The following is a 19,435-nucleotide window of genomic DNA, read 5'->3' as shown; positions in this document are numbered from 1 at the left end:
ATCTTTGCAAATCTGAGCCTCTTAGTTGAGTACTTTTGGGCAAGGCACTAGAATTACTTTTGGGCTATAAAATGTATATTATAATTTTTGGGCTACCGGGTGATATATTTTGGGCCGATGGGCTATAAATGAATTTTGCTCAATTTTCTTAGTATGACCGTTCATTTATTTTAGAAGGAATAAGTACTAATTTAGAGCAAAGGTGGATAAGATAGCAAGAACATTTCATGGTGTAGCAATATATCTTACTTTTGGCCCAAAGTCTTGACCCAAATAGCAAAACTAAGGCTTTAAGAACCTCTTAAATTATGTCCTGCACTAGAAACAGTGTTCCTTGTACAACTCATCTTTTCACAAATATTGGTTTCTAATATTTCAACATTGCCATTCTCCCTAGCAGTGGAATAGTCAATCTGCCTTCACTCAAAAAGAAAATGGCTTAGATTAGGCATTCCGTTTAGATATCTTCATTGTTGTCATGAAGAAAATAGTCCAACTTCACACTAAATATAATATCTGCACATACCATTAGTGGCAAAGAATAGAGATAGGACGTATTGGACATACTCTACTGACCACAAAACTGATCCTAAATCACACACGCACGCAATCAAAGATGTAACAGTACAGTTCATGTATGACAACGTTGCCGACTGATCCTGCTTGCATATCTTGACGTAAAAAGCTCCAGCTTATTCCAATGAATGCCAAAGAAGTGATATATATGGGCATGACTAGTGAAAATAGACAGTATCCATGTACTAAGAAAGGGCAACGGATATAACTTTCCCTGAGACAGTTACTATTTGGAGCATACTCAAGATCCTGTACATAGAAAACATTATCACCTTAAAAGATAGAGAGGGAACAAAGGACAGTTATATGAACGGTGAAAGATTAATATATATACAAGAAAAACTGACTTAAACTCTTGGATAGCGAGAGCCCCCTTTCTTCCGGAGGAACTCAGGGATCTCTACTGAACCACCTTCAAGGAAGGATGAAGGTCGTCGGTTAATCCCAGGTGTAGCATCTCCCTGTGCTAGCTGGTTTCCCTGTAACATCATAATGAACAAATTATACAAGATGCCCAATCAATACACAGGATTTTCATGAGCAGACACATGCAAAGAGAAGGTGAAAGAGAGGAATACCTGGACGGGCCTCCCATCACTTTCTTCTTGGCGCTTAAAACCGGTGGCAATTAGGGTTATACTGACCTGCATCATGAGAATAAGGATGCGAGTGACCATGATTCAAGATGAATATCGGTCACGGGTTCAGGGAAAGAGAGCTTGAAACTAGCAAGTAGAAAGATTATGAGTAATGACAACTGAACAGTGATACCACCCTCATGGGTGCTGTAACATTACTAGAACCTATTTATGTTTGCCTTAGAATGAGTATTTGGTGTGAAAAAATAAAGACCAATTTGAAAGATGAGAGTAGGTTCGAGGAGGATCAAAAGACTGATTCTCGATCCCCTAAAGTTTGTTTTTGTTCCCCAATTTTAAACACTTGATTTACCAATTAGAAAGAAAGCCTTTCTTATACTTCGTCGATGTTTGACTTCTAACCAGATAAGCTGCTTCTTGGAAGTACTAACTTTGCATGACAAATTCTTTCAAGTTGTTCTACTGTCTGACCAATTTCTTTTACATAAATTCCTTTTTTCTTTGAAAACTGCAAGTAATATGTCTTTTCATAATATCAAAGAATAATCTCAAAAGTAAATTCAGAATCAGACTTGTTATGCAAGTGAAATCGATTGCTAATGCTTTCTCCTAGTAAAGGAAATCAACTAGTTCAGGTTTTACAGTTGGAACTACTTTTATGCTGTTTCAAGCATTAAAAGCTTCTGATATTCAAAACCAGGCCCATTGTAATTTTTTAACATAGAGATCTTTGCTAGTTATTTTAGCATATTATCGTCTAAATAAAAGCAATATTATCTTAGTGATAGGAGAAATTAATGTACCTGTCCATTTAATGATGGGTCTATTACAGCTCCAAAAATGAGGTTGGCACTTGGATCAACAAGGTCATATATAACTTCAGCTGCAGCATTTACCTAGTGAAGTTCCACAAGTACATACAAGTGTATGAAAAGACTTCAAAAGTTGGATAATTCATGAATTAACATCATTGACAATATATCTACAAACATAAAATATTTTGAACGCATCCAATTAAAATTTAAACTATACATAAATAGATTTCTGCAACCTGGAGGTTCAAAAACAATAACCGTGCGCCTGAAATGGGAACACTTTGATTCCATAATTGTGATAAACTGATCCATCTGATCATCACTATACCATAAGATAGGGATGAAATGATGATGATGATAATGTGGCTATATGAATTTAGATAAATAAGCAGTCATCTCTGCTGAAGAGAAGTAACAAGTACGCAGACAGGTAGACGAGGAGCATAGGCCAGTTGATGTTCTAGAGAACAAGCCTCATGCGTCATTAAATAAAGATTCTCTCTAATTTTTTCCATTCCTAGGAAAAATCACTCAGGGAAATTAATGAAAAAAAGACTCATACAACTATTTATACATGATATGTTCAACACAGAGAATTTTCTTTACTAAAACCAGTAAAAACCTGTTGGTGGTCTTGTCTGCATTTTGTGAATATGTCTCATCCCTTTTCAGGCATGAGGTGCATCCCATGGTAATTTTTTTTTTTTTTTTTTTGTATGTGTGTGTGTGTGTGTGTGTGTGTGTAGAGAGAGAGAGAGAGAGAGAGAGAGAGAGAGAGAGAGAGAGAGAGAGAGAGAGAGAGAGAGAGAGAGAGAGAGCAGGGTCAGGGTTGTTTGTGTGTGTGTGTATTCAAAGCACGTCTTCCTTGAAGTGACATTTAATGTAGGTCTGTCTGACTGGACAAACTTTGTGGTAACGTCGCATTAAATGTCACTTCCTGGCTCTGGTCTTACCTGCAATATCAACCCAATAACATCATATCTAACCGTAATACATTCTCAACAAAATAATTTCCCTGGAACAACCTCAGTATTAAGACTAACTAATTGAGAAGTAAGAAAAACCATAAGTGGCCATACATATATCGGGAACCGTGATCAACTTTTGCTCCCCGTAACCTGCTAGAACTCATAACTTACAGCAGCAACAACAACAACTATGCTTCAATCTCAAGCTAGTTGGGGTCGGCTGTATGGATCTTCAACATAATAAATGTTCTGTTTGGGTCATTGACCCAAAAAAATAGATGCTCTGTTTGGGTCCATAACATTTCAATACTAACACAAGGGGTTCTCTAACATACTCTAGTAGTTATATCTCTAATACTCTGAGAAGGTTCTTTCAGATGGTTATATCTGCAATCCTACTTCTGTCAGGAACTTTTTTTTTTTTTTTTTTGCTTCCATAAGTTACTTCTATCGGAAAATTGAGGACAAGAAGCAGTGGTATCAAACACAACCTCTACAAAATAAAGTATAAAAACAACCACTAAAATGAGTGATTTACTAGAAAATGAAAGTACAAAGTTCATGCCTATTGAATAAACATTCGCACCTAGACTTCCTTATTGCTTTATAAACACAAAAGATAAATTTACAACAAAAGTTTGGGGGTTTATAGAGTAAATAGATGGATAACCTAAAGTTACACTGAGATACTAGCTGGCAGCCACAGATATCAATCTGTTACTCCTATTACATATCACATTATCTTCTAGGGATAACTGTGAGCTTTAGATCTCTGGTTAGAGAATCCTTAATTTGTTTTAAAAGACAATTATCTAGTATCAGGATGAAATGGAACCTACAGAGAGCAGAATGGATACAAAGGATTCATATAGACAAACCCAACTAGTTTGAGATTGAGGCATGGTTGATTGATATAACATCATCTGTTAGGAAAAATACAAGCTCAAACCGGATCCTGAAAACATCTGCGAAACTTAATCCTGAGCGCACCTTTTTTTTTTTGACAAACTAAACTTATCTATTTTCAACTTGGCATATTGATGTAACGGTTGGAGGCTCAAAATATGTCAACGGTTGCACATTCGAACAAGAAGAAAGGCACTGCTGAAAAGACATTCTATCTTGGCAGTTTCCTTCTTTAATATATTTCATCGATATATCTCCATCAACAGACAACATTTGTACAATCATACAAAGACATCAATGGTGACAATGTGGCTTAACATGATGTGAAAGTTATGGGAGCATATGTAAGTTTACGTTAGAAAAGATGAAATTAACATATGAGGAAAAGATACTACTCCAGTTATCTTCGCAAAAGATTGACTAGTAAAACATTGTAGTCTAATGTTTGTCATCCACAGCGGTCAAAGACAATCGGAAGGAGAAGGTAAAAGATAAATAATTAGATTATCAGAAAGTTTTTGTTTCAAGTTTCTCAACATTGCAGCCCTCTGGGTTGTCAGTATGCCATTTTTCTTTAACATGACTTCTGATTATAGGTTTCATCATCGCGTAAAGCCATTTAAAGCATTTAATTGCTTACTAATATATAAAGAAACTTCACTCAAGGAACTGCAAAGGGATTAGGAAAACAGTAAGTTAAACATGTGACTCAGTGGTTCAGAATGGGGTTTGCTATTCATTTACAGAGGCTCCATTAGTCCAAATAGTGAACTGAAATAAGGAGACTGGATTTGTATGTGTTAAAGTGAAAGAGCGAGTGAAAGCACAAGTAATCTTATGATACTGCCTTATCTAGCAACAGATGGTTGTGACATTCAATTCAAGGTTTGACAGCATATTACCATTTATCAGTAGGATCACTCTGCAGTATACCATTTGGTGAATTAGTTTTGTACTTGGAAAATTGCTGTTTTATCTTGGTTAAAATGATGCTATCAGGGAAACGCTGAGATGTGTGATTACATTGAGAACAACTACTACGAGTCAACTTTCGCCTTTTTTAATCTCTTTTGACTTTAGGGGTACAGATAATAATTCAGAAGTATAGGCTCCGCTCTGTCTCCATCTCAAAAGGCCACATCATCACATTCTTAGTCATCTCACATATACATAAAATTATGAATTAAATGGTAACCGACATAAAGTAATGGTCCACTCCACCAACAAAATAACATCCTGAACTTACCTGTAGCAGTTCCTATTCCCATCAATGAGGAGCCAGCATTTGCCATAATAGCACGCACATCAGCAAAATCCACATTTACAAGCCCAGGAATCTGTAGTTCATGTAGACATACTGTGAATAAATCATTACAGTCTAAGATATTTCCCCACTTAACAAGGGCATTTGCTCCAAAGCAAATTCAGTTCATCACATAACCAAAGAACAAACGAAAATATCAAAAGCTGAAATTGAAGCTACATATTACACTGCAGGGGTTCAGATGCATAAAAAGATGAATGGGCATTTTGGGAAATGGGAACAGATATTTCATCCTTGGGCTAGTCAAATAAGATTTATTAGACCCGTTGCTTTATAAATCCATACAAGGGTCATATGGTATGATTCTGAAGCTTGTGGAGATACATGAGCATAGGAAGTTACATGTTGATACCAAACTGAATGGAGGATAATACATCATAATTTATTTAGAGAACATCATCAACACCCCATAGTCTCTCCAAATGTTTCAAAACCAAGACATAAACCCTGTAGGGAGATTCATACAATTACGGTTAACGATTTGACTTCTGGAAATGAGGGATAAGAAAGCAACTTATAGGATTAGAAAAGAGAAAAACTTTGTGATAGAGGCGGGAATTGCCATATCCTATCCCTTATACCTTGTTCAAGTATACCAGAAAGAACAAGAAAAAAACCAACACCAACGTTACTGGGCCAGTCCAAGAATATGAATTACTAGGTTTCAGTGTATTTTTCCAGGTCTGAACCAGAACCCATTCTGTCAATTACATGGGCTGGGCTTGAAAGCTCGTCATTCTCTCTTCCTTCACTGTCTCTTCTTCTCTTTTCAGGGGCAGGCGGGAAAAACTGCTAGTATCATCTCACTTTCAAAGCAGTTGCCCCAAAATTGGATGAAAATGTCGTTCTTTTAAAGTTATATGCCACAGCACATATGCACTATATTACTATCAGCTACTTGACATCACCTTGCCTCTCTACTCCTTCGGGGTAGGGGTAAGGTGTGCGTACACACTACCCTCCCCAGACCCCATTAATGGGATTTTACTGGGTTGTTGTTGTTGTTGTACTTGACATCACCAAATAAAAACAAATTAAGATGCACTCTACTGGTAGCAGACATGGATTATTCGGATATAACTGAGTACTGACGACCTACTCTAGGTAAGAAGGTAGTGATTGTCAGCATATAATTGAGCAACTGATGACCTACACCTAGATGAAAATGTTAGATATTTGTAAACTAAAAACAAATCAAATGCACAAATGTGAATTATAGGAGAACTTCTGTGTCAACTCCCCATGTAAAGAAAAGAATTTGTACTGTAGTTAAGTACCAGTTGTTCGAAAGAAACTTTTTTTGTAAACAAAGTAAAATTATTCCAAGAGCAAAATATTAGGTTTCTAAAAGGAGGATAACATATGAAACAGCATCATGTAATTCACAGCTCAAAATATTTAGGGACACTACAAAGAGGAAAGATAAGGCACATGAATGAAAATTTCTGCATGTAAAGGATGATTGGAAAAAGCGACTGAACTTCAACTTCTCGGCAAACAATGCAGAGAGCAGAGCGGAAACAAAAGAGTGGGAGAACTCAGCATTAATACCGTAATTATATCAGAAATACCACGAACTCCTTGCCGAAGAATATCATCAGCCAGGTTAAAAGCTTCAGTTACAGGAGTTGATGCGGAAACAGCAGTCAATAACTTGTCATTAGGAATAACAATCAGAGTATCGACATTTTCTCTCAAAGCTGCAATTCCTTCTTGGGCTTGAACTGCTCTTCTTCGTCCCTCAAAAGAAAAAGGGGTTGTGACAATACCAACAGTTAAGATACCCATTGACTTGGCAATTCCTGCAATTATAGGGCCCCCACCAGTCCCAGTTCCTCCACCCATTCCAGCCTGCACATAACATTTTGGATCTCACACACACACAAAAAGAAAAAAAAGAAGGCAGCCAGGTGCACAAAGTAGTGCGTACTTGGGAAGTAAAAGAAACTAAGTAGTGAACTGTAAGGCCAAAAAAAATAATGGAAAGTTAATTCTGAATATAGCAATATGCAGATCATCTCATATTTAACTTTTACACAGCTTCTGGATAATACACATCGTGATGGACGATATCAATTATCTTACACATATAGTTTCGTGAGGATATCGTTTAAGGCTTGGCATTCCAAAAAGTCTCAGGACCAAAAATCTAAGCCAGAACAGAAAATTACATTTTATTCTAGAATAAAATATTCCTTTTGATAAGTACTGTAAAGTAAATATGTGCTCAATGTAAGAATTCTCACTGAGTTTCAGACACCATTCAAACTTTATATAATCTGGGAACAGACTACGATTTCTATTAAGTCGCTCAAAGAGAAGTTCACCATTTTGCTTATACCCCTGGAAAAATTCGCCCTCCGCTTGAGCCTTCAAACACAATGCTTGGCGAAATTTCAGTATTTTCCAGACATCATACAACTTTTGAGATAATCCATCATGCATAATCAGGCTGAAGTTCTCATAAATGGATTAAAACTAACAAAGGGGCGGAAATGGCCCTATTATGCATATAAGCTAAACATAAAGACTCCGGTTTCTTGGTAATGACTGAAATACCTGTCTGATCATCAAGGCAGTGTGAAAATATCAAGAATGCTTCTCTGAAAGTTTTTCCCTCCCTTTGCATGGATGACCTAGTCAAACCCGATCATTTCTCATCCTATTATCCAGCATCCAGTTCACCTAATCGACTAATTTACATTAATGCCTGGCGTCCAACCTAGTCTCCAAAACTGAGACTCAAACTAATGATTTGACACGTCGAGAGTTCATCCTCGAAATTTATACTCTTTGATTCACTAGGTAGAATATATAGTATATTTTTACGGACCTATTAGGATTCTGAAGTTGTGAAATCAGAGAAGCCTAAAGGAATGAAGTGGGACAATGCAACACGACTTCAGCAATTAGTAACAGGGAGAATGAACTTTGCGCTTAAAGACAGATACAAGGGTTATTTCCCTTCTTCAGCCATTATTTTACCATTTCCAGAGGCTTTGAGGTGAGAGGGGTCATATGTTAAGAAAATCAATTCTAATTAACTTGCCCTTAATTTGAAGATCATATTGGGGATTCTGCATGCTATCACTAATTCATGATGATTATATGCGATTAAGAGAATCTATTTCAGTTGAATCTGTCCCAAATATCTTTTACTAGTTTCAATATGATCCTGAGGGACAGAAAGGAAGCACTGTATCACCAAAGCAGTATCTATTATCGATGAAAAATATGAATCAAAAAATGTTGTATAGCAGCATATGATAACTACAACGTCATACAAAGAAAGATAGGAAAGAGCATAGAAGTAAAGTTAGTATAAAAATAAAGCTAAACACCTATCTCAATGAACTTATTGTCCTAAACAGAAGCTGAACTTACAGTCACAAAAACCATATCTGCACCACGAACTGCATCTTCAATAGCTTCCTTGCTTTCTTTGGCAGCATTCATTCCTATATCTGGATTACCACCTGCACCAAGTCCTCTGGTGAGCTCTTGGCCTATAGGCAATCGATGCTCAGGAAACGCAGGTGACATCCTGATTGCCTGAATATCAGTATTCACAATCCAAAACTCCACACCATTCATAGAGCTCTCAATCATACGGTTAACTGCATTTGATCCACCGCCTCCTACACCGACCACCTTAATTTTAGCCTCATTGAAATTCTTCAAGCTTGACGAGTCCATTGATCTCTCAGTGACACCTCCACCAGAGCTTTCTTGTTTAGAGGTAGTAAAAGTATCATTTCCTTCACCTCGAAGCATCGAAATTTCAGGATGCAAATTTAGAAATGAGTCTTTACTTTGATAATTGTTGAACCTATGTGAATTAGCTGAACACTTGAAATGTGGCCAACTTGAAATACCCTTTTGGTTAACACCCAAGAATCCATTTTTCTCATCATGCATTTTCAAAGGGCAAAATCTTTTCCCAAGAACAGCTAATAACCCATTTTGCAATCGAGTATCAGGAGGTATACACACAGCTGATGTACAACTAGCCATACCCAAAAAATCCCAGAACCAGAAATCAACTTAACCTGATAATTCCACCAAAAATATGACAACCCCACTTGACTATGTCTGAATTTGAGTCTAAAATTTTCTTTCAGCACCTGCCAATTTTTTTGGAAAAAAAAAAACAAACAGATATAATCAGGGGAAAGGGGTTCAATATTCACACTAATTCAAAGTGAGTCAACACATTAAAATGGCAGGAAATGGGGATAACATAAACCAGAAAGGCAAAAGAGAAAGCTGTAAACTTTGCAGATAACTAGCATTTTTCCTGATAACAAAAGCAAGCATCTTTAGAAGAATTGAAAAGCTTAAAATTGCAGAAATTATAGCATGATTTTGAAACAAATGTAAAGCTATAACTTGAGCAAGAAATTAAAAAATGGAACAAAGAAAGAGAAAGGTAAATGGCACCTATGTTTCCTGTGGGAGTTCTGAGAGATTCTTGGAAGCAAATGCAGAAATACTCGCAGCATTTACAGTGAGTGATAGAGAAGTTTTAGTAGGCTAGAGGGTGCACGAAAAACGGGAATTTTTTGGTACTAATATTTGCTATTGTAGTTGTGCTAGAATAAGAAGCAGGAATTTGGCAATTTCTCTTTCTTTTTTGTTAGTTTCTGCGAAGTAGGAGAGTGCCATTTGATAAATATCTGCAGATTCTACCAAAACTAATTTGTAAAATCCTTCACACGAATTGCTTGAGAATCACCCTAACTAGGGGTGCCCTTCTTTTGCTTTTTTTCCAATGGAAGTACTAGTTCGTGATTGGGCTAAGAAAATTGGGAAGATTTGACATTAATTTTCACAAAGTACCACAATTTAGAGTTTAATTACTATATGTGACCTATATTAGGGGTGCATACAAAATATACAATTGTATCTGCTTACTTACTAAGCGGGTGATTTAACCAACTTAGCTATTAGAGCTTGTTGTTCTTTTTTTCGGTTCAAAATAATTGATTTGCTATAGGTAATTTCGTACTATAGGTTGATTTGCTATAAAATTTAAATATAGCCACGAATGGTAATTTCCTGAAAGTATAACTATAATTGATATATATATATATATGTTTACCCGAAAAACGGATAGAGTTTAATTTGTACGTAGTTCTAAGGATATATGATATAACTTGATACAAACCGTAGGGATAAATAGAAATATTGAATATGGGTTGTAAAGAATACGATATAAACAAGGTAGGAAAGAAGATGATTTTTAGGACTCAGCACAATGGACCAATTGATGAAGCTTACAAGAACAATTCTCGAATATGGAACAATATAGTGCTTGAATTACAATGTAAGTAAAAAACTCGGTCCTTACAGAAATGATAATTATCCCCTTTATAGTAAAGGGATCTTACTTTAGATATAATTAAAAATACATAGTGGGAGACCCATGGTAAATCAGCTTTTCCACAATTCCTGCCAAGATTCTCCCCTCTAGTGGGATTGTAACGGCTCTTGTCTATGAGCTCGATATTGACTCGAGTTCTCGATCTTGACTCGAGCTCGATTCTGACTCGGATCCTTAAATTGATTTTGGGTCAATGTTGGTCGGTCTCTGGATCATAAGCTCGATAACTTTACTTTGTATCATAGTTCGATTTGGACTCGAGTTTGATAATGATATCGAGCTCGACATTGATCGGTTCCCCGGGCTCGAAGCATGTTTGTTCCATCTTCGAAACCCATCTCGAAGTCTTACTTTGATCCATTATGTTTCGAACTCGATCAATCGTACGAAGGCCGAAATCTATTTTGACCGTATACAGATAGTCCCCTCGTTTCTCTAGAAGAAAATGGTAAGAAACGATATGATTTTTCAACGGCTCGATCGGATTATAAGCTGACGTTTACATTGGGCTCGACCATGACGCACGTGATAGCTATCCCGTCGATTTAGTCTTTCAAGGTATTTAATGTATGTCAGACGGTGGTCGGCCACCGCTGATACTGAACCGCCATTGCTTTAACCTATAAATAACCCTTCCTTTTATCATTTATCACTTTTACATCTTCAATCTTCCAAATTTCCCAAGTTCTTTTTCGTATTCTTTGAGTTTATTCGCAAATTTGTGATTCCTCTTTGCAAAATTCTTCTTCCAAATTACCAAATCTTTGTCACCTTCTCTAAATCCAAAATGGTGAAGACATCAAAAATCGTCCCCCAAAAAGAAAAAGCTTCTTCTTCCTAATCCGCCGCTGACAAAACACCGGTGGATTCTCGTCCTGAGAAGTGCGTTCCGGTGATGTGTGTTCTTACCTCCGATTTCAAACTCGATAAAGGTTCGCCGGTTCTTGGCCGATGTGAGCCCGTATTGAGATATATTTGTTCGATAACCCGGGAGTACATCGAGCAGATAAAAAAAATTATAACTGGGAGAACAAAGAAATGGTAGTGCCGTCTCCTGAAGAAGATATTACTACTCACGTGAGAGGGTTTTTAAGCGTGTATACTTACCTTTTCACGTTAGGTCCCCTCGACCTTGTTATCATAGATTTTTGTCGTACGTACCTAATAACCCTAGGCCAGATACATCCTTCCTTTTGGCGGATCGTTATTTTGATCCGATATTTTGTGAGTAAAATCGAGGGGATGCCTTTCACCCTCGATCATCTTGTCCGATTATATCGTCCTTGCCTTTTTCGATAAGGGTTAATAAAGCCCCAACGTCGAGCTACCAAGGCTCTGTTCTCGAGTATAGACGAGGATAAGAATCGAGGCTGGATGGACAGGTTCGTTCGAGTAAGGACTTCGGACCTGATCCCAACCGAAAAGATGCCTTTTCCTGAGGAGTGGAACATGAAGCGTAAGTGTAATTCCGTTGTTATCTCCTATTATTTTGTTCTTTAATTTCTTTTCTCACCAATATTCCCCTTTTGTGATGCAGCGGTTCCCTGGATGCCTAGCGCAATGCCCGATTTCAAGAACTGGGTACGTGATCTGGTTTCGACCTCCTCATACGCCGAGTGCTCATGGCGTGACTTGTCAAAGGGCCGATGGGAGGCCAAAAATCACGGTAAGCACCTTTCTCGTATATTTTGGTAATTCGAATAAGATGTTTTTCACACACTTCAATAAAATTTTTCGTATGTAGGTATGGGCAAAGATGCGATTTTGAGGCCCTCATCCATCGAGGAAGAAGCTTCGGCCTCTGTCCCAAAGCCGGTGAAAGATAATAAGAGGAAAAGAGCCCCCGTCCTCGAAGATTAAAAACTGAAGAAGAGGACGGCTCATAAGCCGAACAAGAATACCATTTCTTTGATCGTAGAATCAGTTCTGCGTCTGAGGGATGAAAAAGAAGAAGAAGAAGAAGAAGAAGAAGAAGAAGAAGAAGAAGAAGAAGAAGAAGAAAACGATGGGTCTACACTGGCGGCCTGAACAAAGAAGACCACCGACGTTCCACAAGCAGCTGGATCGATGGTGGTTCATAAGGCTCCGCCTCGAACTGAGGATATATCATAGAGAGATTCAGACAGAGTCCCCGAGTTGCTGGAGATCGAAGATGTTTCCAATCGAAGCCGACAGATGGGGGATATGTCTGAAGGGGATCTTCCTGTATCTTTTCGAATCGAAGAGAATGCCCCAGATGATTCATTGGGGGCAGTAGCAATCGAAAACTCGCCCACCTTCCCTGCTTTTTTCGCAGGGGCGATTCAGGAAGCCCAAGCTTTGGGGGTCCTCGAATTAGATAGGCCTCATGATGGATAGGATCCCTTTCGTGACCTGTTTATCGGCGTCGAAGACACTGCCGGTACAAGTGACGCATCTGATATTTTTCACGGAGTGCAGCAAGCATTGAATCAGGCAAGCCTTAAATTATATGGCGTTACCTTTAAGTTTTTTTTTCTGACTTTGTTTCTTCTTTCTTTGCAGGCCGCGGTAGTTCATTGAGAATCATGTTCTCGGTCCCGAACCGAGCTGCGTTGATACGAGGGCTTCAATGGGTTACGAAGGAGAGGAACTCCTTAAAACTCCTCTTGGGCCAAAAGGGAGAGGAAATAAAAGACCTCCAATCTGAGTTGGCCTGGGCTCACCTAGATCAGATCGATCTATCCGAGCAGGTAATAATACTTTTAAAAGCATATGGGCTTGATACCGGAACGATGGCTAATTTTTCGGTCTCACAGCTGCAACAAAAAATCGAGATGATCGGAAAACTCCGTGAAGATGTCAATGTGATAAGAGCAGAGTCTTTGAAGTGGAAAGAAGGAATAGACCGCTTTGCTGCAGAGAAAGAAACTGCTCGAGCCCAATTGTCATCGGCCGAAAACCAACTTCAAAAAATGAAGGAGAAAAGCTCGGTCCAAGCAAGAAGAATAGAGGAGCTCGAGCATCGGTTGGCCTCTGAACTTGCCAAGGTCGAATCTGACGCCGAAAAGGCAAAGGCTGATGCGTATGCACTCGTGGCCGTCTATCGGGCCAATGCTGAAGCTGCCCAGGTCCAAGCAAGAGAGGCAGTCGAGACCGCTGATACTCGAGCATACTAGGTCGCTGAACTTGCTAAATGCCGATCTCAGAGGGAGACCCTCGAGGAGATCCATGCTCGAGGTTTTGACCTCGCTGAAGAGATAAAAAGGGCCAAAGAACTCGAAGTTGATAATGAAGCCTTGGTTTCCGATGACGATGATGATGAGAATGATGATGATGATGGGAGTAAGAGCGGATGGGGAGCCCGATAGAGAAGAGACCGCTCCTGGGGATAACCGGGAAGCTTTGTCTTTAATTTTTATGTTGTAATCAATCATGTAAAAAATCTTGTATATATAAAAAAATATCCCCTTTTGTCGACTTGCTTCTGTTTTGTTTTCTGTCTTGTGAAGATTTTATTCACTCCTTATGAATATTTTCACAAGGATTTAAGCAACTTGCTCAAAATTTTTAATCGAGTGAGCGCTTACTCAAACTTGAAATAAGGTAGCCCATATGCTTAGTAGTCGAGTTGAGTGATTGTTTGGACATAGGCTTACTCAAACTTGAAGCGATGTAGCTCTTAGGCTTATTAGTTGAGTCAGTGATTCAAACTCGAAGAAATATAGCCCGTAGGTGTAACGATCGAGTGAGCGCTTGCTCGAACTCGAAATAAAAATAGCCCGTAGGCTTATCAGTCGAGTGAATAATTCGAACTTGAAGTAATATAGCCCATAGGCGTAATGGTTAAGTGAGTGCTTGCTCGAACTCGAGATAAAAGTGGCAGCTTAGTAGTCGAGTGAATGTTTCTAACTCAAAGTAATGTAGCCCATAGGCATAATGGTCGAGTGAGTGCTTACTCTAACTCGAAATAAAAGTAGCCCGTAGGCTTAGTGGTCGAGTGTAACTCGAAGTAATGTAGCCCATAGACGTAATGGTCGAGTGAGTGCTTGCTCGAGCTTCTGTTTGCATAATAAATCTTGAAAGTAGAGGAATTTTTCTTGGATATAAGATATCGATAACGAGGAGAACTTTCTTTTTACACGTGTGTTCATGTTTTGAGTCAGGGCTCGGGCCAACTACATGAGCACGGTTCATTTTGACTATTTGTCTCTTACAACTTTTCCTATTGGAACCCCGTTGTTACGAAATAACTTTCTTGCATCAGAACTTGATATATTTGAGGGATAATGCCCCCCCCCCCCCCAATATTCGAAGTCGATTGTAAAGAGGCCTCGAATACTGTCGAATTATTTCCAAGTACAACACGATCATTGGTTGCCTCATTAAAAACCTTGCCGAAAAACCCATTTGGGAAAAAACCGATCTAAGGGAAAAAGAGTGCAACGCGTGCTTTCAGACCTAGGGCTTCGTATTGAAGGATCCATCTTAGCTCCTTATCGAGACTCCTGCAGGGGTTAGTTTCAAAATGTAAATGAATGTGGGAAGGTCGTACCTTAACAGTAGTATCGTTTTAGGTGTGACACATTCCAATTGCTTGATAGTTATTTTCCGTTTGTAATACCGAGCTTGTATGATCCCTTTCCGACGTTTTTGAGAACCTGATATGGTCTTAGTTTTTCTTCTTTTGGATTTCGGGTACTGAGGGTGACTTTCCTTAGCACTAAGTCTCCAGATTTAAAATGGCGAAGCTTGGTTCTTCGATTATAGTATCTTTCAAGAGCAACTTTTGGACGGCCAATTGGACGAGAGCAGCTTCTTGCTTTTCATCCGATAATTCGAGGCTAGTGTTCATAGCCTCGTTAGTTGACTCTTCTGTTTTATACCGAAACCTAGCACTAGGTTCCCCGATTTCGGCTGGAATCAAGGCTTCAGAGCCATATACTAAGGAGAACGGGGTCGCCCCCGTACTAGATTTTGATGTTGTTCGATATGCCCAAAGAACTTCGGGTAGGATTTCTCTTTGTTTTCCTTTAGCGTCGTTCAACCTCTTCTTTAGGTTTTGAATGATAGTTTTGTTTGTTGATTTGGCATGTCGGTTCCCACTGGGGTGATATGGTATTGATAATATCCTCTTTATTTTGTGGTCTTCGAGGAATTTCGTCACTTTGCTGTCGACAAATTGTTTCCCATTATCACACACTATTTCGGCGGGTATCCCGAATCGACATACGATATGATCCTAGATAAAGTCTATAACCTCTTTCTCTCTCACTTTTACGAAAGCCTGTGCTTCAATCCATTTAGAGAAATAGTCAATCATAAATAAAATGAATTTAGCTTTACCTGGGGTCGATGGTAGAGGGCCGACGATATCCATTCCCCATTTCATAAATGGCCATGGGGTTAGGACTGAGTGAAGTTTCTCTCCTGGTTGATGGATCATTGGTGCAAACCTTTGACATTTGTCACATTTCCGAACAAACTCCTTTGTATCTTTGCCCATATCGATCCAATAATATCCTGTCCTGATTATTTTTCGGACTAACGAATCGGCACCGGAGTGATTCCCACAAGTGCCCTCGTGCACCTCACGTAGAATGTAATTGGCGTCTTATGGACCTAAGCATACTGCCAATGGTCCATTGAATGTCTTTCGGTATAGCGTTCCATTTGTAGTTAACGTGATTCGAGCAGCTTTGGTTCGTAGGGGCCTCAAATTATTAGGGTCCAATGAGAGCTTTCCATTCTTTAAGTATTCAATATACTTATTTTTCCAATCCCAAGTTAAGCTCGTAGAATTTATCTCGGCATGACCTTCTTCGATCACGGATCTCGAGAGTCGAATGACAGTCCCCGAGATTAACTCACCTTTTTCGACCGATGATCCCAAATTTGCAAGTGCATCAGCCTCACTATTTTGCTCTCGTGGAACATGCTGCAAAGTCCATTCTTTGAAATGGTGCAAAGTGACCTGTAGTTTGTCCAAATACCTTTGCATTCTATCTTCTCGAACTTCGAAGGTTTTGTTTACTTGATTTACCACCAGCAAATAGTCACACTTGGCTTCAATGACTTCTGCTCCCAAGCTTGTAGCTAGCTCGAGACCTGCAATCATGGCCTCATACTCGGCCTCGTTGTTAGTCAACCTGGTAGTTTTGATAGATTGCCTAATAGTGTTACCTGCGGGTGGCTTTAAAACGATGCGTAGCCCGGACCCCTTCACGTTCGAGGCCCCATCCGTACAAAGGGTCCATACCCCCTATGACGTACCCGATCTCAATAAGATTTCTTTTTGACTTCGTGTATAAGGGTTGGCGTGAATTCGGCCACGAAGTCTGCTAAAATTTGAGACTTGATGGCTATACGAGGTTGATATTCGATATCGTACCCACTGAGTTTGACGGCCCATTTTGCCAATCGGCCTGATAGTTCGGGCTTGTGAAAAATATTACGAAGCAGGTAAGTGGTTAATACGCATATAGGGTGACATTGAAAGTACGATCTTAACTTCCTAGAGGCGCTTATCAGTGCAAGTGCCAATTTTTCTAGGTGCGGATATCTAGTTTCTGCTTCTCCTAAGGTACGACTTATATAATAAATGGGAAATTGCGTACCTTGCTCTTCTAAAACTAGTACATCGCTTACCGCGATCTCCGATACTGCCAAGTACAAGCAAAGTTTTTCGTCTGTTTTTGGAGTATGAAGTAGTGGTGGGCTCGATAGATATCGTTTTAATTCCTCTAATGCATTTTGGAATTTCGGGGTCCAAGCGAAATTGTTCTTCTTTTTGAGTAGAGAGAAAAATTTATGACTTCGATCTGACGATCTCGAAATAAATCGGCCTAAAGCTATAATCCGTCCCATTAGCCTCTGTACGGCTTTCACGATGTCCACAATGGTGATGTATTCGATGTCCTTGATTTTATCGAGGTTAATCTCGATCCCTCGATTTGACACCATGAAGCCGAGGAACTTGCCCGAACCGACCCCGAAAGCATATTTCTCGGGGTTGAGCTTCATATTGTATTTCCTTAAAATCTCGAATGTTTCATGCAAATGGGTCAAATGGTCCTCTGCGTGCAGGGACTTAACTAGCATGTCATCAATATAAACTTCCATCGACTTACCTATTTGTTTTTCCAACATTTTATTTACTAGACGTTGGTAAGTAGCTCCTGCATTTTTTAGCCCGAAGGGCATCACATTATAACAATATGTTCCATATTTGGTGACAAATAAAGTCTTTTCCTGGTCTTTCGGGTTCATCTAGATTGATTATACCCGGAATAGGCATCGAGAAAAGTAAGGATCTCGTGGCCGGCCGTGGCATCGATCATGCGATCGATGTTGGGCAGCAGAAAGGAATCTTTGGAGCATGCTTTGTTCAAATCCTTATAATCTACACATATTCTAAGTTTGTTCCATATTTTAGGCACTACAACTACATTGGCTAACCATTCAGGATATTTCACCTCCCGAATGGACCCTATCTTGAGAAGTTTGGTTACCTTGTCCTTTATGAATGCGTGCTTAACCTCAGATTAGGGTCTTCTCTTTTGCTTCACCGTTCTAAACCTAGGGTCCAAGCTTAGCTGATGCATCGTTATGTCCGGTGATATCCCTGTTATATCTACATGGGACTAGGCAAAGAAATCAAATAAGAAATTGAATAAGTTTATACCTGAGTTCCGTGGTCAACCCCGTTCCCAGGTATACCTTCCGCTCGGGCCAGTGCTCGATTAGTGTGACTTGCTTCAATTCCTCAATTGTTGATTTGGTAGCGTTAGAATCATCGAGAATCACGAAGGATCGAGGGATCCTCTGATCATCATCTTCTTTGATCTTCTGATTATCTGGTCGGGTTAAAGCTGATATCTGTGATTGCTATTTGGTATCGCGTTCCCCTTTTGAGCCGGATCCCTTTACTGGCGAAGGCGAGGATATTGGATTCGCTTCCTCGACGATGAACATTTCTCTTGCGGCCGGTTGTTCTCCGTACACTATTTTGACTCCTCCCGATGTTGGGAATTTAAGGACCTAGTGTAGGGTCGAAGGTACAACTCTCATGTTGTGGATCCATGGCCTTCCAAAAAGGGCGTTGTACCTCATGTCACCTTCGATTACGTGGAACTTTATTTCTTGGATGGTCCCAGCCACGTTTGTCGGTAGAACTATCTCTCTTTTGGTGGTTTCACATACCATATTGAATCCGTTTAGAACCAGGGTTGCAGGTATGACCAGGTCCCGTAAACCGAGCTGTTCTACGACCTTCAATCTAATGATGTCGGTCGAGCTACCTGGATCAATTAGCACACGCTTAACTTTAGTTTTATTCATGAGTACGGATATTACCATTGCATCGTTATGAGGTTGTATGACTCCTTCTGCATCTTCATCATTGAAGGACAAAGTTCCTATGGGTGTGAAATCCTGAGTTAGAGATCGCTTTTCTCTCATAATCGATGTCTTAGTGCATTTAAGCACCGGTCCCTGAGGGGTATCGGTGCCGCTGACGATCATGTGAATGACGTGTTGTGATTCTTCTTGTTCGTTTTGCTTGCTGAAATCCTTGTTTTTAAAATGGTTCTTCGCCCTATCGCTTAAAAATTTTTGAAGGTGACCTTTGTCGAATAACCAGGCTACCTCCTCTCTTAGTTGCCTACAATCTTTCGTTCTGTGGCCATGGGCGCCATGATATTCACACATTTGATTGGGTCTCCTCTGGCAGGATCGGCCTGCATGGGTCGAGGCCATTTAGTGTCTTTGATGTGTCCGATAGCCGACACGATGTCGGATGCATCGATGTTGAAGTTGTACTCTGATAACCGAGGCGCTTCCTTAGATCCGACAGGCCTTTCGAACTTACCTCTGCTCATGAGCCCCCGGGATCCTTGACCTCGATC

At 39.6% G+C, this 19,435-nt stretch overlaps 2 protein-coding genes across 3 annotated transcripts; both read right to left on the bottom strand.

Moving 5' to 3' along the window:
• Positions 1-418: 418 nt before the first annotated feature.
• LOC142178309 (cell division protein FtsZ homolog 2-2, chloroplastic-like) lies at positions 419-2,680 on the bottom strand. Its single transcript, XM_075247640.1, has 5 exons — positions 2,603-2,680; positions 1,979-2,071; positions 1,155-1,220; positions 924-1,055; positions 419-825 (listed from the first exon to the last, which is right to left on the bottom strand). Exons 1-4 carry the CDS (start codon positions 2,678-2,680, stop codon positions 924-926), a joined length of 369 nt encoding a protein of 122 aa, XP_075103741.1. The 3' UTR covers positions 419-825.
• Positions 2,681-2,865: 185 nt separating this feature from the next.
• Positions 2,866-9,961, bottom strand: LOC107799818 (cell division protein FtsZ homolog 2-1, chloroplastic). 2 transcript variants are annotated; one of them, XM_016622966.2, is made up of 5 exons: positions 9,629-9,961; positions 8,573-9,312; positions 6,740-7,039; positions 5,111-5,201; positions 2,866-2,943 (listed from the first exon to the last, which is right to left on the bottom strand). In XM_016622966.2, exons 2-5 carry the CDS (start codon positions 9,200-9,202, stop codon positions 2,921-2,923), a joined length of 1,044 nt encoding a protein of 347 aa, XP_016478452.2. In that variant the 5' UTR covers positions 9,203-9,312; positions 9,629-9,961; the 3' UTR covers positions 2,866-2,920. The 2 variants fall into 2 exon arrangements, with proteins under 2 accessions (XP_016478452.2, XP_075103254.1); XM_075247153.1 differs by lacking the exon at positions 2,866-2,943 and having other exon boundaries at positions 5,010-5,201.
• Between the last annotated feature and the right edge of the window lie 9,474 nt (positions 9,962-19,435).

This window comes from Nicotiana tabacum, chromosome 24, assembly GCF_000715075.1.
Source record: "Nicotiana tabacum cultivar K326 chromosome 24, ASM71507v2, whole genome shotgun sequence".
NCBI classification, from domain to species: domain Eukaryota; kingdom Viridiplantae; phylum Streptophyta; class Magnoliopsida; order Solanales; family Solanaceae; genus Nicotiana; species Nicotiana tabacum.
Note: the sequence above shows the minus strand (reverse complement) of the source record. Positions and strands in the feature narration are given on the sequence as shown.